The sequence below is a fragment of the Oryx dammah genome, unplaced genomic scaffold, assembly GCF_014754425.2.
Source record: "Oryx dammah isolate SB20612 unplaced genomic scaffold, SCBI_Odam_1.1 HiC_scaffold_28, whole genome shotgun sequence".
NCBI lineage: Eukaryota > Metazoa > Chordata > Mammalia > Artiodactyla > Bovidae > Oryx > Oryx dammah.
This window is the reverse complement of record NW_024070212.1, coordinates 20,313,191-20,331,362: the sequence shown is the minus strand read 5'-3', so window position 1 is coordinate 20,331,362 and position 18,172 is coordinate 20,313,191. Positions and strand designations below refer to the sequence as shown.

At 41.3% G+C, this 18,172-nt stretch overlaps 1 protein-coding gene across 1 annotated transcript; it reads right to left on the bottom strand.

Annotated features, from left to right (window-relative positions):
* LOC120855956 (thioredoxin interacting protein) lies at window positions 1-5,175 on the bottom strand. Its single transcript, XM_040230834.1, has 8 exons — window positions 3,653-5,175; window positions 3,092-3,164; window positions 2,831-2,978; window positions 2,523-2,625; window positions 2,133-2,389; window positions 1,872-2,028; window positions 1,608-1,759; window positions 1-1,476 (listed from the first exon to the last, which is right to left on the bottom strand). The coding sequence occupies exons 1-8, from the start codon at window positions 3,900-3,902 to the stop codon at window positions 1,441-1,443; spliced, it is 1,176 nt and encodes a 391-aa protein (XP_040086768.1). The 5' UTR covers window positions 3,903-5,175; the 3' UTR covers window positions 1-1,440.
* Window positions 5,176-18,172: the final 12,997 nt, after the last annotated feature.

The window sequence follows — 18,172 nt, the reverse complement described above, 5'->3', positions numbered from 1 at the left end:
TTTTTTTGCCATTAAAAAAACTTTATTTTTATTTTCTTTTTTTTTTTTTAACAAAGAATACCCCCACCTGGGGTGAAAAATATATCTGGTTAAGTACAAAATATAGTTTTTCTCATACAAAAAGATATACAATTAAAAAACAAAAAATGAAACCACCTTCAGCCCACATACTTTTTCAGAAAAGGGTAGATAGAGCTCAGAGCTCTGACACAGGACAGTGAACAAAGTGCTAAGGTGGAGAGTGACTGACCAAGTGCTAGAGGCTGCAGTGAGACAGGGGCTGTCAACAACCCTGTCTCCTAACACTGGGCAGGAAGTGAGCCCTTGGGGCTGCTGTGAAGATCTGCCTTCTGGTTTCTCATGGCAACATCTGGATGCTCTCATCACAGTGTTGGGGCATTTTATCTAGGGTTCCTCCTTGGGTTTGGAGAAGTCACAGTGGGCAAGGCTGATAGCAGCAACCCTTCTCACGTGATCAGTGTCAGAACTGCAGAATTCCGTACACTGGGACAAAGTCTCAAAAGCAGTAACACTTTTTTTTCCCTGTCATTGTGCTTACCCCTAGAGACATAGTAGACCAGTTTTAGCTTACATCTGAGAAAGGAAAAAACCCCAAATTTGACACAAACTAAAGTGCTAAGGGCATCGCCTCAGAATCAATTCCAAGGAGTCACATGAAAAAAAAAAAAATTCTCCCACATAAAAATGTTTGCGAACAGGAGAACACAGTGCAACAAGCTCTAAAAATGGCTTTTAAGACCTCTGGTGGGGCACAGTTACTACTGCTTTATGACTGATTAAAACTACTTTCTAAACAATGAAACTTAAAGCTCCTCCCCTTTAATTCACATGGAAAGCTTGCTCCAGAGTCCAAACCCAATCAATTCTGGAGGGCTTTTCTTTTTTCTGTAAGTGTACAAACAATGGGGAACAATGATTTTAAGAATATCCTTTTCCCGAAGTTTTGGCCATGACCGTTTTTTCTTTTCACTTTCTTAGTTTGCTAAATTGGCTCTCCTCCACATGGCAGAGGTTCAAGATCTATTGTTATAACAATATCTCTATTATATAATCCCCTCCATTTAACCGTGGGAACACCATTCCAGGATGCCATTTCTACCCCTTACTCAAAACTACTGAAAATGCCTCAATTTTCGAAGAGATTAAAGAAAATGGGATGGGCCTTAGTTTTTTTTCTAATGTGTTTTTAAACCCATCTAGCAAAAAACTCTATCACATCATCTTGCTGGCTGAGGACGAGTGTGCACCCTTTAAGGCCCAGGAGATTGCCTGCTGATCACCTCCTACGCTGGAGAGTCAGAGGCTGGGGTGGACCTGTACCCCACTGTGGAGACTGTTGAGTCTCTAAAAAATCAAAGAGTCCAGGAAGAGAGATGAAAAGAAACAGGTAGGTATAACTGCTTCTTTTCTTCCACATGCTCACTGCACATTATTGTTCAGGATGCAGGGATCAACCTGGGAGGAAGAAAAGAAAGAGTATTTTAGTTTGGGTAAGAAAAAACACAACAATCCAGTCTGGCAATCCCAAGAAGTTAACTTCCTATAAAAGGCTTAGGACAAATGTAGTGGTAAATGACAATTCTCACCTCAGAGTAAGTAGGCGGTGGCATGAACCTGAACTCAGGAGCATACATAAAAATAGGGCTGTCTTGAGAACCATCTGTGTCATCTAGCAGAGGAGTAGTGGGGCTCTCCAACCGGTGATCTTCAGCAATGCTATCCATATAGCAAGGAGGAGCTACAGAGATAAAGCATGGAGATAAGAAGCCCAGCCAAGAAAAGCCTAACCACAATTTTACAAACCGACCCAGGCCAGAGGGGAAAAAAATGAGATCAGGTGTTTGGCTCACCTTCTGGGGTATCTGGGATGTTCAGGTCTACCCAACTCATCTCGGAGCTGGTTTGGCTGGCCATGCTGGATGTCCGGCTGCTGAGGCCTGACCTGCTGCCAATAACCAGGGGCAGGTCAAGAATGACTTTCTTGGAGCCAGGGACACTAACGTAGATCTAGAAAGCAAGACATCAGTTTGTTAGGCTAGAAATCTGGAGAAACACCACTATCGTTTAGACAAATGAACAATTTCTTTCTCCAACCCCATCCACCCACTCACCAGTAAGGAGTATTCAACTCGAAGGATATTGCAGCCCAAGATAGAAGGCCTGATCTTCTGCACCCGAAGGCTCTTGCCACGCCATGATGCACAGGTTCCGGAGATAATATGATTGCCTCTGACTGATGATAACTTCTGCGTCAGCACCTTGGTCTGGCCATTGGCAAGATAAGTGTGGCGGGCTACAATGGCAGCTTTGGGGATCACGATGCGGGAACACGTATTCTCAAAATCAGCATGGATGTTAATCTCATCACCTGGCAATGAGAAAGATGAAAACTGATGCTCAGTGCAGTCCATGACTTTTAATCTGTCCCTGCCTCCTGCCTTTACTCCCAAACCCACAGTTCCTGTTTTAAGAGTCTCTCATTTTAAGCACTAGATTTTTACCTTCACAGAATCCTTTTCTGTCAATTCGTGCAGAGACAGACACCCGCCCATCAGGTATGAACATGCAGGAAACTTTCTTCTCCTTTTTAGCTGACACAGGTTCCTATATAGAATGAAGTGGAAAAAGACGTTTTGAGAATCTCTGGAGATCCTTTCTCTGCTTCTCTTTCCACTGCTTAAAGTAGGTAGTTTTCTCTCCCACCTTGATGACTTAAGGACTTGATTCCCTGATGGGCTTCACTTTAATGCCCTAAAAACCTAACTACTTATCTCTGAAACTCAGAAGAGACTTTTAAAATGAATCTCACCAGTAAATCAGGAGTATTGACATCCACTAGATCCATCACTTCAAAGTTTTTCTTTGTCTCTTGAGTTGGCTGGCTGGGACGATCAAGAAAAGCCTTCACCCAGTAGTCCACACATCCATATTTTCCTTTGAAAGATGTTCCCAGAGGCCTTTATCAAGAAAAAGGAAACAATTTAAAAATGCTCTCCAAGAAGAGTAATTGATTAAAAGAGGGGAAAATTTTTACAGACAGATAAGATCACAGATGCATTTAGTTACCTACCCCTGAGGAAGCTCAAAGCCGAACTTGTATTCATATTTGTTTCCAGGTCTCATCATCACCATCTCATTCTCACCTGAAGGGAGAGAAAAAGGAGAAGCTTCTAGGTTTCTTGTTACACTTAAAATGCATCTGTGCAATAAGGAATTCTTAGGCAGCGTGCAAGAGTAATGCAGAACCCCTTATGTTCTTAAATGAGATTCTGATGCATTCGCTGAGCAAAAAGTATCAAAGCCCTGCAGTGCTGAAAGGCTCAACCTATCATCTCAAACACGAAGCAAGCAAAGAACAAGCAACTTATTAAGACATAAAAACCTTTCAATAGCTAAGTCAACATCCCTCAGAATCACCCGCAGAACACAGCACCCTGAGAAGTTGCACAAATCACCCTTTTTTGGGGGTGGTGGTAGGGGTTTGCAAGTTAAAGCTAAAAAAGATAAAGAAGCCACACAAAATTCAAACCTCACAACCCGAGCAATTTAGGATCTACAGTGTGGCCTTTATCTGTATCAATTCTCTTCTTGAATCCGCTTTCACCCTCCAGCAAACAGTTGGGTCACTTACCAGCTGGTTGGTCGTCCAGGAGAAGCGTGTCTTCGTAGCGTAAGTAGTCCAACGTCTGCTTGCACTGCTGGGATCCCTGCATCCACAGGACTTTGGCCACTCCGCAAGCCAGGATCCTGACAGCTTTGACTCGAGTGACTTCACACACTTCCACTATCACCCGGCCAGCCACCTTCTCCCCACTGCCGTACACCTTTTCGGGGTCGTTAAAGACTACCTCGAAAGACTTGACCTTCTTGAACATCACCATGTTGGGCTGGGTTTGCTTAAGAGTTAAAAATGAGGACAAAACAAAACTCTCAAAGGACCTTTTGCTGTAAGTTAAAACTTTTTCACTTTTCAATTCTCTACTAAATTTTCGAAAACACGTCCACCCAAAAATGTAAGCCGCGAGTTGTATCAAGAGATTGCAAGAGAAAAATAAGCTCTTTCTTTCTAACAGCTGGAGGAAAGCTCCGGATCTCGACGGGAAGGCTTAAAGCGTTCCACCTCAGAAAACGAAACGATAGTTTGCAACTGAGAGCCGGAAACTGCTTTATATAGTAGCCCGGCAGGCAGGTCCACGCGAGCGCTGGCCTGGAGGCTCGTGCTCCCCTCGTGCACAGCTCTCCCATTGGCTGCCCGCTCCTTGTTTACCAGGAGCCCTACCAATCAGCGAGGTCGCAGCAGCTCGTGGACACAGTGTGCTCCTGGCGGGGAAAACGGTTGTTGTGCATCGCTGCGGGGCTGGGAGGAGGGGGCGGAGGGGCTAAGGGGCGGCTTCCCATGTGCCCAAGGAAGGAATGCTTGACTGACCCCAAAATCTATCCGAGGCCGGTGATCTTCGAAGGGCGGGTGTGGATGCTTTTGGAGTGGGAGCTATATTTTGAGGTAAAAAGAAAATGTGCTTATGATGGAATTTCGTGCCTAACCTCAGCCAGTGTAATTAATTTAGAGGCGACTGTTTATTCCCGGCTCACAAATCGCAAGTCGTGTGAAAAACAATCCCAGAGCTCCAAGAATACTGGAGGATGGGGCGGAGGACACGGAGTGCAGTCGTTACTGTTGAGGAAGATCCCCTTTTGTCCTTCTCTTGCCCCGCATCTCTCAAAAATCAACAAACAACCCCCTGCTCCTCCCCGCTCCCCCCATAAAAAATCCCGGCTGTGTGGAAAGGAAAAGAGGACTTGTCACAAATTTTTAACCTCTCTTCAGCGGTCACAGCAAAGTGAATATGTAGGACTGATTGGCCATCCCCCACTCCCTTTCTAGCCCCCTGGGCTGGAGGCTGGGGGCTCCGGTCCGTGTGCCTCTGCCCCTGCGTCCTCCACTCGGTTCTCTGTTCTCTGGGCCGGTACAGTACGGGCGTATCCACATCCTGCCACTTATCCCGTCATCTCTTCAGTCCCTGATCTGCAGAGTTAGGGAACACTTTATTTATGTTCTCTCAGTTACCTCATTACCTCTTCGTTAAAGTGTGTTCTTTGGGCTCTGAGTATCTCACTCACTCCCTGCTTCTCTAGGAAAGTAATTAAAAAAAAAAAAAAAAGGCTTCACTCTAGTCCTTTTTCCTGAGTTATTTTAACTGTCTCCTCTTCGTCCCCTTCCAAGTTACTAAATCAGAGATACATCTCTCAATCTGCTGCCCACACTCCTCACAGCCTTCAAGTTAAAAGGAGGAAAGTTGTCAATCGTCAGAGGGAAAGTGTCAGGGAAAGATGGCCGTATTTCTGTTTGAGGGAATCATTCTGCAGTCTGGAAAGTTTTTTTTCCCCCTAAACTGTTTAGAAATAGGTAAGAAAGGGAAGAAAAGACAGAAGGATCATTAGCACACTGTATGTTCAAGCTAAAAGAAACCCTGACTCTTCATCCTGTGTTATTTGGCTCTCTGTCAGATGGGTTTTTCCCTAGCTGGCCGTGAGGTGCCTTAGGAGCTGACTCCTGAGAAATTTTTCAGAGATGCAGTAAGAAAGACTTGTGTGCACAGATACAGGAATTCTTCTCCCTTTTCTTTGATTCCTGAGTTCCTCCCCATGGGTTGGAGAATCAGGAGATTATTACCTCATTTCTTGTGCTAGAAAGAGGAAGACAGTGTTCCCAAGACTGAGATGGGGAAGTAAACAAGAAGTATTAGAATATATAGAGATCCTGCCCTCTTAGCAAGAAGATGGCTATTCACTGCTGTGAAGGATCCTTCTTACTTGCTCTTGCACACCCTAACTGGGTTGACACCCTCAACTGCACTATTAAGCAAGCTCAAGAATCAGGCATCAAGACTACTGGAAAACACACACCCACAGGACCAACCCCCAGAACAAAAAGGGGAACATGTTGATCCTTAGGGTGTGTGGTTTTGAGGCGGCACCCTATTTAAGAAAGTTAACCAATAAGGCCTGAGTTGTTTTTAGTTGGTCAACAATATTGGTTGAAGTAGGTAGAGCAGGGAAGGTGAGACTCTCACTAAAGTAATTTTAAAATGTTTAATTGTAGCTTCTGAGAGAATTTTTAGGTTGATAGATATGGAAGTGTATGTAAATCTGAAATACCAAAATGTTGACAAATACATAATGACAATATTATTAAACAGTGTGTGATGTGTAACTGCATAAATGTTGAGGGGCAGGGAGGAGAGGTGAATGTGACAGACCAGGGTGGTATATATTTGGAATATCTTAGAGAAAGGGGAATGCCAGTATTTATTTGGTCACAGCTATGGAGTACTGACTTGCTTTTTTAAAAAAAATCTTAATACCATTCTCTTTTGCCTTAAGTCCCGCTCTTGGGCTCCAGTTTCTTCTTTCTTTCCCGTTTTGCAAAACTTGGTGCAGACCACTTGTTTGTGCTGTTTGTGCCTGGGTTCCCTTAAATGCCAGAAAAAGATTTCACTTTGGCAGCTGCTGCCTACCAGGCCTGTAGCCAAGACATGTTCTGAAATGGAGTTGTCCTGGACAGAGTTGTTTACAACCTTTCACCTTATAACCTGGTATTCTGATAAAAACGTGCCTTCTGATTCTTTTTCTCAGTTCCTGTGCCAAAGAAGAAAAAAATCTTACAAACTTCTGTCCTGAAAACAGAGTACAAACATTTGTGGGGTGCAAGGGAAGAAGACAGCAGGTCCAGTAAGGAACAGCAAAGGAGGGCTAAATCCAAGAGTTTTGCAGATTAGATCATCTTTACCTGTTCCTTCTCCACCCTCTTCAATCCCAGTATCAATAGGAAACCAAGCGGTGATTGTTGTTTGCTTTACAGGAGGTGGTTGAGCAAAGCCAAAGCTTCTAGCGAGGGAAGTGCCCTCTACCCTCAGTTCCAATCAAATACAAGGAGCTGCTTGCATTTCTCTTTTCCTTAACTTATGCTCTGATAAACATCTAGGACTCTAAAGACTCAAGGTTCCTAATAGCCCCCTTTTTTGTCCTTTTAATCACTACTTTCATTTCCACTCTGAAAATTTCCCTTTTATCTTTCCCATTTTCCTCTAGGAAATATTAATTTAGAGACAAAGGTTTAAAAGAGAGTGTGGCATTTGAGGCTGATCAACGTTAGGTATTCCTCCAAGTCACTGAGCACCTGTAATAGACCAGGTCCTTTACATAATTATCTCAGTAATATTTTATTTATAGATTCATCTGTCACCTTGTTCTAGAAGGATTTAAGGTTAGATTATTTTAGATTATCTCATTTAATTCTCACAATAACTCTGTGACTCAGGGTTAAGTCAGGTTCAGAGGGTTAAGTAATTTGCTTGCAGTCACCGATTTGTAAGTAGAGCAAAATCTTGAACCCAGGTTTGTCTGATCTAAAGTAGGTACTCTTGAGGACTTCCTTGGCAGCCCAGCCATTAAGTCTCCCTGCTTCCACTGCAGAGGGTATGGGTTTAGACTCTGGTCAGGGACTAAGATGCCTTGAGTGTGGTGCGGCCAAAATAAATAAATTAACTAGGTACTCTTTCTAATGTGTTGTCCTGCTTCTCAGTGCTTTAACACATGGTTTCTTGTTTGATCTTCACTGTAAAGGGTTTAGGATAAGACTCATAAAATATTAAAATTAAAGGGGACTCTACCAGTCATTTTTTTTAAGAGAGTTACTTCCATAAAATATTAAAGTTAAAGGGGACTCCACCAGTCTTTTTTTTTTTTTCTTAAGAGAGGTACTTCCTTATTTTAGTTAAGTAGACTTGCTCTTGGAGAAGGAAATGGCAACCCACTCCAGTGTTCTTGCCTGGAGAATCCCAGCGACAGGGGAGCCTGGTGGGCTGCCGTCTATGGGGTCACACAGAGTTGGACACAACTGAAGCAACTTAGCAGCAGCAGCAGACTTGCTCTAGGACGTATAGCTAGTAACTGGTGGAGCCACTCTCCAAACTCAGGATTCTTAATACTTAATCTAGAATCTTGGCTCTAGTTTGTTTTCTGAAGATTCTTGTTTCTCAGTTTAATTATTAAAAAAACAACAACAACAACTTCATTTGAACAGATTGCTGGTTGCTTGGGTTAGGGAGTAGGTGAAGTGGGTGAAGGGAGTCAAAAGGTATAAACCTAACAGTCATAAAATAAATGTCATAGAGATGTAATGCACAGCATGGTGACTATAGTTAATAATGCTATATTGCCTATGTGAAAGTTGCTAAGAGAGTAGATCTTAAAAGTTCTCATCACGAGAAAAAAATCCTGTAATTAAATATGATGACAGATGTTAACTAGGCTTATTGTGGTGATCATTTTGCAACATATCTAAATGTCAATCATTAGAGTGTACACTTGAAACTAATATAATGTTGTATAATGTTGTATGTCAATCATACCTAAATTTAAAAAACACTCATCTTGGGGCTTCCCTGGTGGTTCAGTGGGAAAGAATCAGCCTGCCAATGTTATAGACTCAAGTTCGATCCCTGATCTGAGAAGATCCCACATGCTTTGCAGCAACTAAGCCTGTGGGCCACTGTTGAGCCTGTGCGCTAGAGCCCAGGAGCTGCAACTACTAAAGCCTGTATTCTGCAACAAAAGAAGCCACTCCAATGAGAAGTCTGAGCACTGCAACTAGCAAGTAGCTCCAACTTGCCTCGACTAAAGATAAGCCCCAGCAGTTTAGAAGACCCAGAACAGCCATTAAAGAAAAAGAAATCATCTCATCTTGAAGTCCATATTTTATGTTTATTGGTGTCTCTATTTTTCTACTATGTTGAGGAAGGAATGAAGATCTGAGAGTTGTCCAACTTCAGGGAAAGATGGAGAGAGGAGGTGAATTAATTTGTTCAAAACTACTGCAGACACCTTTAAGATATTTCTTAAGGTAGCCTTATGATAGAAAAGATTTTTTTCCCTTTTCATGCTATCACCCATGTTTTCTTTTGTTTACTGTTAAATTTCTTAAGAGAGTAACTTATACCAGCTTTATCTGTTGGGTAAACTTGTCCCTTTGTAGCCTGGCTTCTTCTGTCACTGAAATGGTTTTCTTTAAGTTTCCAGAGGAAACCACGGTGATTTTTTAGGCCATATTCCCCTTGGCTTCTATATAATTTTAAAACTGCCATCTTTGTAAATTTAAATGTTCTTTTGCACTTTATCCTTTTCTCCCTTGTCAGCAGTTCCTTTTTTCTCTGCCCTACTGAAAGCTTTTCTGCTTGGCTCTCTCCTTTTCTGTCTTCAGGCTTTGCTGTTCAGTTTGCCCATCTGTACATCACTCATGGAAACCTCTGGCCTGTCTTGAAAGTTCTAGCTGGTATCAAACTCAGCTTGTCTAGTAGAGTTCATAATCTTCCCCCTGTGCTCAAATTCACTTCTTACTCTTGTTTCTTTTAATGGGACCATTATATGTTCCCCTAGATTTCGAGGCATAAAATCTAAAAACTGTCTTCAATTCCTTCCTTTCTGACATTCCTCACATTCAGTCAATTGCCAAATTCTGAAGAGGCCATCATTCCATTGTTTTTCTAGAAGCTGTTATTTCTTACTCTACTGCCATCACTCTGATTCATATCCTTGTTATTAATACTTTTGCATAAGTTATTTTTGATAGTTTTAAACTGATCTTTCTGCTGTAATCCATAAACCTCAACTAGATTAATCTTACACAGTTGAGTTCCTATCTGTTCTGTGATGTTCCCAAACCCTCTGCTTCCTGAATCAAAATACTTCAACCTAGTATTTAAAGCCTTCACAAAGTGACCTCGACTAAACTTTCCAGTCTCATTTCCCACTACTTCCTCAGAAATGTACTCTACTCCTCAGCCAAACCTGAGTACACCGTGTTCCCTTAATATATCCTTCTCTGCATTTGCTTATACTTTTCTCTCTACCTGGAATGCCTGACTTTCCTCCCCATCTCGACTTTTTTAAATCCTACCCACTCTTCAGTAGACAGCCAAATAACTTTTCCTCTATGAAACCTTTCCTGATTCCGAAATCCCTTTATCTCTCACCTTATAACCAAATAGAATTCCATTCTCTTTGAATACTCCATTCCATATTTTTAAACTACTTCTTATATGGAACTTACATGTAAAGTTTCTTTTCTGTCCTATGGAATGAATTCCTAGAGAGCAGGATCTGTGTCCTTTTAAATATTTTTATTCTTCATAGCATCTAGAAGAGTACATTTCATAGAGAAAATATGTTATTAAATATAAATTAAATTGATAGATTGGGATCTATCTGTGCAATAGAATATGCCACTAATTCAGAACCTAGTACTGTTTCTTATTAACAATAAGAAACCTAATCTCGGTTCCTTCTGCTACACTTGAACATAACCAGTCCCTCTTCCTCAAAGCCTATGGCCCAGTTATGTATAGAGCAAGGGTGGTGAGGCGGTGAGAGGTGATGGTTTGTTTTCCTATGAGGGAAAGTTGGACTGTACTGATGTTTATAAAAATGAGGGAGATGGGACATTTTGTCCTTAACCCAACTTCCCCTTTTCTGAGAAGTTCTTTCTTACACAATTCTGTAATCCAGTTGGCTCAGCCCTGCCACCCAGTGGATAAACTACTATCGAGATCGTCTGTTTCACTGACTATGCTAAAGTCTTTGACTGTCTATGGATCAGGACAAACTGTAGAATTCTTTTTTTTTTTTTTTTGATTATTTTAATTTATTTTTTGGCCTTGCTGCCTGGCATGTGGGATCTTAGTTCCCTGACCAGGGATTGAACCTGCATCCCTTGCATTGGAAGCACAGAGTCTTAACCACTTCACCTCCAGGGAAGTCCCACAAACTGTAGAATTCTTAAAGAGATGGGAATACCAGACCAGCTTACCTGCCTCCTGAGAAACCTGTATGCAGGTCAAGAAGCAACAATTAAAACCAGACATGGAACAATGGACTGGTTCCAAATTGAGAAAGGAGTACATCAAGGCTGTATATTGTCACCCTGGTTATTTAATCTTATACACAGAGTACCTCATGAGAAATCCCGGGCTGGATGAAGCACAAGCCAGAATCAAGATTGCTAGGAGAAATATCAACAACCTCAGATATGCAAATGACACCACTCTATGGCAGAAAGCGAAGAGGAACTAAAGAGCCTCTTGATGAAGGTGAAAGAGGTGAGTGAAAAAGCTGTCTTAAAATTCAGCATTCAAAAAACTAGGATCATGGTATCTGGTCCCATCACTTCATGGCAAATAGATAGGGAAACAGTGGAAACAGTGACAGACTATTTTCTTGGGCTCCAGAATCACTGCAGATGGTGACTGCAGCCATGAAATTAAAAGAGGCTTGCTCCTTGGAAGAAAAGCTATGACAAACCTAGGTGGCATAGAATTGAAATGATGCTTTTGAACTGTGGTGTTGGAGAAGACTCTTGAGAGTCCCTTGGACTGCAAGGAGATCAAACCAGTCAATCCTAAAGGAAATCAATCTTGAATATTCATTGGAAGGACTCATGCTGAAGCTCCAATACTTTGGCTACCTGATGCAAAGAGCTGACTTATTCGAAAAGACCCTGATGCTGGGAAAAATTGAAGGCAGGAGGAGGAAGGGACGACAGAGGACGAGATGGTTGGATGGCATCACTGACTCAGTGACATGAGTTTGAGCAAACTCTGGGAGATGGTGAAGGACAGGGAAGCCTGGCGTGCTACAGTCCATGGCATCCCAAAGAGCTGGACACTACTGAGCGAACTGAACAACAACAACAAAATCGAGATCCTTAGTCCACACAGAAGCGTTTCTGAGACCAGAAACTTGACCAGACAGCTCACCTGAGTGAGGAAGATGATTTTTTGATTTCGAGAAGAAGGAGCAGAGGAAGGTGTTTATGACTGAAAGGAAGGAATTACATATTTAAAACGGTTTTCTGTTCTTCATCCATTTCAGAGAACTTTCTGTGTTAATGCATTTTAAAGTGTAAATACAGCTAAATACACATGTGCATTATAAAGCAATTACACAAACATTTGCTTCTCACCAGATAGGCAGATATTTTTGCAGAAAGGAATATTGCAATATAGAGAGCTCAAGAGGCTTGCTTAATTCACAGAACTAGGATGAAATTCGTCTAATTTATGGTTTGAAAATCTTGCCACTAGCACATCTCTGATCCTTTAAAAAAAAAAGTCACCTTCTTTGTAAAGATTTCTCTGATTTCTACAAGCAGATTTGTCACTTTCTTTGTATTCTCAATAGCATATTGGATGTATTTCTCTATATTATAAATGTTAATCATATATCTGTTTATTTGCTCCTCCCTACTAAACTGAGTTCCCCAAAGATAGGAGCCATGTTGTCTTATGGCCTGGCATAGTTTAGGTGTTCCAAAAATTCTAAATAAGGATCAAAGTCAATCCATAGGATTATTTTAGCCTGATCAGCTAATATGTCGCATATTTAGCCCATCCTGTTGCCTATCCTTCTGGTTTTGGTTTCTTCTCCAGCAATGATGGTATTCTCCCTGAAGGCTTGGTCGTGGTAGATGCAGGGCTGCTGCTGCTGCTAAGTCGCTTCAGTTGTGTCCAACTCTGTGCGACCTCACAGACGGCAGCCCACCAGGCTCCCGCGTGCTCCCGCGTCCCTGGGATTCTCCAGGCAAGAACCCTGGAGTGGGTTGCCATTTCCTTCTCCAATGCGTGAAAGTGAAAAGTGAAAGTGAAATCGCTCAGTCAGTCATATGGGAACTCTTAGCGACCCCATGGACTGCAGCCTACTAGGCTCCTCCGTCCATGGGAGTTTCCAGGCAAGAGTACTGGAGTGGGTTGCCATTGCCTTCTCCAAGATGCAGGGCAGTGACCTCCATAAAGAGAAAGTTAAACCATGGCAGAACATTTTCTGTTTCAGGCGCTACTCTTTCAGCAAAGGACTTTTTGATTCTTTGCTGGAGTGAGGTGGGGTTGGAAGGCAGGATGAAAGACTGGTTAATTTTTTTAAAAATTCAACTTAACTAGTTCCTCATAGGTAGAAGTAGAAGAAGAGTGCTGTATCAAAGACCAATCACACAGTTTTTATTGGGCCTTTGTTGCTGTGCGAGGGCTTTCTCTAGTTGTGGAAAGCAGGGACCACTCTTCATTGCAGTGCACAGGCTTCTCATTACCTTGGCTTCTCTTGTTTTAGAGCACGGCCTCTAGGCATATGGGCTTCAGCTGTTGTGGCTTGTGGGCTCTACAGTGCAGACCCACAGGCTTAGTTGCTCCAAGGCTTGTGGAATCTTCCCGGACCAGGGATGGAACCTGTGTCTCCTGCATTGGCAGGTGGATTCTTATCTGCTATACCACCAGGGAAGTCCACAAAACCCTTGATATTCAAAAGATTGATTCTTTTGGAAACAGTAGCAAAGAATGATTCCACAGTAACCCTGCAGTAGAGGCAGAATCCAATTATATTTCTTGATTTCTCTTTCACTTTCTCAAAGCCCACCCTCCAAGCACACACAGATTATCTCAGGAAACACATGTGACTTATTTCTTCCTAATAACTATTAGGAGGATGATGAATAATTTGGTTTGGGAGTAGGCAGAAAAACTGAGGAAGTCCTATTATTTTCTAATGTTCTGCCTTCCTTCCTTTCCTTAGTGCTGCTGCAGTTTCTTGGCACTGATTTGGAGAACCTGCAATTACTGGACCATGGAAATTATCTCTGCTTCCTTGAGAAGAAATGTGGAAAGGAACTTGCCATGAAGTATACAAGGTAAGGTGAAGTGGGTAGGAAGGGGGTTGGGTGGGTTTGAAGAATGATGGAGGTGTCCACAAGTATAAGAAGTTAAGGGGAAATACTCAGGACTGGCCAAGGTAGAAATGTGGTCTCTTTTTTAAAATCAAAATAATGTAATATAACTTAGTCAAAATCCCATAATTTTAATTCTTACACAAAAAAACAGCAGTTCTCTGTTCACTCTAATTATTTATCTTTCAATTATTTCAACTTTTTCATCTGGTATATACTTCATATTTCTTTTTTATGAATTAATTAATTAATAATTAATTTGTTGATTTTGGCTGTGCTGGATCTTCGTTGCTACAGGGCTTTCTCTAGCTGCAGTGCACCGCCTTCTTGTTGCAGTGGCTTCTCTTGTTGAGGAGCACAGGCTCTAGGTGCACGGCTCTAGTAGTTGTGGTACACAGGCTTAGTTGTTGCTTGGCATGTGGGATATTCCCAGACCAGAGGTCGAACCAGTGTCCCCTGCACTGCAAGGCAGGTTCTTAGCCACTGGACCACCAGGGAAGCCTCTCATATTTCTAAATTATATATTTCTTCTTTTATTTCTTAATTTATAAATAATTGACATGAATTTGAGCAAACTCTGGGAAATAGTGAAGGACAGGGAAGCCTGGCGTGCTGCAGTCCACAGGGTCAGTAGCTCAGTCATGTTCAACTCTGCGATCCTTGGTCTGTAGCCCCCAGGCTCCTCTGTCCATAGCATTCTCCAGGCAAGAATACTGGAGTGCATAACCATTCCCTTCTCCAGGGGATCTTACCCACCCAGGGAGAGAACTCGGATCTCCTGCGTTGCATGCAGATTCTTTACCATCTGAGTCACCAGGGCAGCCCAATATTAGACATATCATACTGTCTTTTTGCTACAGTATTTAAAATTTTAAGTGTCTTACACCATACTCCCTAACCCTACCTTCCCATTCCTCCTACCTCATCCTCCTGATAGAGTTATATCACAATTTTGGCCAAATCAGTAGTCAATATTTACATTATTATCACTATTGTTGTTGTTTAGTCACTAAGTGTCCAATTCTTTGTGACCCCACAGACTGCAGCACGCCAGGCTTCCCTATCCTTCACTATCTCCCAGAGTTTGCTTAAATTCATGTTCATTGAGTCGGTGATGTTATCTATTTCATCCTCTGCCACCCTCTTCTCCTTTTACCTTCAATCTTTCCCAGCATCAAGATCTTTTCCAGTGAGTTGGCTCTTTGCATCAGATGGCTGAAGTATTAGGGCTTCACCATCAGTCCTTGCAATAAATATTCAGGGTGGATTTCCTTTAGGATTGACTGGCTTGGTCTCCTTGCAGTCCAAGGGACTCCCAAGAGTCTTCCCCCGCACCACAATTCAATTATGACTATATTAATTATATATTATCACTATAAATAACATCAATTGTGGAGGCAAGTAGTATATTTTGACTGTTTCATGTCTTGAACAACCCTTTATTTGTTATGAACCCATAATTATTTAAGCAATTTATTTAGTTTATTATGCACCTACATTTAGTTTATTTCTGTTTTTAATTTATTTTTAATTGGAGGGTAATTGCTTTATAGTGTTGTGTTGGTTTCTGCCGTACAGCAACGTGAATCAGCCATAAGTATATACATATGTCCACTCCCTGTTGAACCTGCCTCCATTAAGTTTATTTCTGAAATGCCAATTCTGTCAAATACTTATTAATATTTTCTCTCATTTGGTCAACATATTAGACAATCTAAGAAATTCATTTTCTTTTTCCTGAAGACTTGTTCCATCCCCACTGGGTAATTCTTTTTAGTCATCAGCGCCATCTGCTGACTGTTAGTGGAGTGGAAAGACAAAAATGAAGAACCAGGTTGTTTTTAAACCACAAAATGTCCTTTCCATGATTTCTGACCTTCAGAATCTGGAGGAAGGAATATGGTCCTTATGATAGAAGAGAGAGTATAGAATATTTAAATATTCTCTTTCCTTCTTTTTTTTTATGTGAACCATTTTTAAAGTCTCTATTGGATTTGTTACAATATTGCTTCTGTTTTATGTTTTGTTGTTACAATATTTCTTCTGTTTTATGTTTTAGTGTTTTGGCCCCAAGGGATGTGGAATCTTTGTTCCCAGCTCAGGGATCAAGCCCACACCCCCTGCACTAGAAGGTGAAGTCATAACCACTGGACCAGCAGGGAAGTCCCTAAATGCTCTCTTTCTTTGCCTTGTCATCCTCTTCTTTCCTGTGTTTTCCTAGAAGAAGGAAATTCTGTTATAATCTTCCTTTTCATACAATGCTCTTTCCTTTGACTGACCCACCAAAGGAAGAGGGAAAGATTGGCTACTTATTTATTTTACTTACACGTTTATTAGATGTACTAATGTTTGATAAACAGCACATATTTGAAGTGTATAGTTTATTTCAGTTTATTGCTGAGTGGTATTGTATACAAGTCTTTATCCTTTCTCTTGATGAATACTTAGAGGTGGACTGTTTAGAGTGTGTGGTAAGTTTATGCTTAACTTGTGAAGAAACTGCCAAAAATTTTACAAAGTAGTAGTACTAATTTACATTCTCACCAATAGCATGTCAGAGCTTCACAATTTGCCAACACTTGATATGATCAGTCTTTTTAATTTGAATCATTCCAGTGGTTATGTAGCGTTTTCTCCTTGTTTTTCGAATTCGATTTGCATTTCCATGATAAGTAATGATGTTGAACATTTTTTCATGTGCTTATTTTGAACTACTCATTTTTAAATACTCCATTGATAATAGGGTTAACCCTGAGTTTGGGCAAATGAAGCAAATGACAGGTGCCATAAAAGAATCTCACTCCCTAATTGGCTATGAAATTCTTCTTAACCTACTTGAAATTCCCACAAGGGAATTTTGAGAAATGAAGTCATGTACTCTTTTGAGTTAACCAATATGAAGAGCAGTTTCTCAAAAAGATGTTTTGAATTAAAATGCCTAAATTATCTGTAAGTGAGAACAGCAATGGATATGTTTCCTCTAATTTTCTTCCATTAGAACAGATTGTTTTCTGGATTATCTAAGTGTCTTAGTCACATTCGACTCTCTGTGACCCCATGGACTGTAACCCACCAGGCTCCTCTGTCCATGGAATTCTCCAGGCAAGAATACTGGAGTGGGTTGCCATTTCCTCTTCCAGGGCATCTTCCCGACCCAGGGATTAAACCCGTATCTTATAGGCAGATTCTTTACCATCTGAGCCACGAGGGAAGCAGGTCATCTTTAAAAGTAAAGAGACTGTGCTTTGTGGGAATGGCAGAGTGGCTGCGGTCTTTAGAGAAGATAGTGAGTCAGGAATAGAAGATAAAGAATTGCAAAAGAAATTTAAAAGAGCAGACCAAAAGGACGCTCTGTCTGGTAAGCACTGGCTGGTGTGTATGTGTGTCCTGGGGAGTTAGGTTAGATGGGTGAAACTGAGAGAAGAGGGAGGAGTAAAGCACTGTTACTTTAGAACATCCTGGACTAGAACAGCTTCTATTTTCTTTTCTTCTACAAATTAGAGTCCTTCTATTTGGGGCTTCCCCCTACTTTCCAGCTCTCCCTTTTGAGTTTCATATGACAAAAGAAGAAAATAGTTTTTGTGATGGCAGCCACTGCCTGCAGCTCCCTTTCCCTGCCTCGTCCACAGTTAAAATCTTCAATGGCTGTTTCCTTGACAGAACAGTGTAGTGTTGAGATTAAGTTAAGTCCCGAAGCCAAATTCTCTGGGTTCAGTTTCTAGCTCTGCCATTTGTAAGCTGCGTTACTATGGAAAAATTGCTTAGTCTTCCTGTACCTCATTTTCCTTATATAACAGTAGAGATAAGAAAGTTACCTTCCTTAGAGAGTTGTGAGTATTAGATGAATTAATAATTTTAAATTGTTTAGAAAATGGCCTGACAGGTTTTAAGCTCTCAATAACTGTTAGCTGTTAATTGAATTTAAACTCCTTGGCCCACTTTCAAGGCACTTCATAATCTGGCTTCTATCCATCTAGCCCTTACTTCTCGTCTACTTCATTTGAGTTTTGCTGGTTTCTTCACTGAATCATGAATCTGAATGTCTAGATGGTTTCCCCTGCCTGGAAGATCCTTAATTCAAATCCAATCTTACCCAGTCTTCAAAGATCACTTCAGATCTCATCTACTCTATTACCTCTTATTATTTATTATTTCTTGAGTTCTTCTCAATCATCTTCCCATTTGAATTCATAGTATCATGGAATTTAGTGAATAATTACACACTCATCACTCCTTCATGTAATTCAGTTTGTCTCCCTAATAGCCTGTAAACTTCCTGAAGGCAGAACAATATCTCAAGCTTTTGAGCCCTCTTTCGGTGGAGTGAACACATTGACTTTATGCCATCTTAAGCGTCTGTAAAGAGATTCAACATAGACAACAATG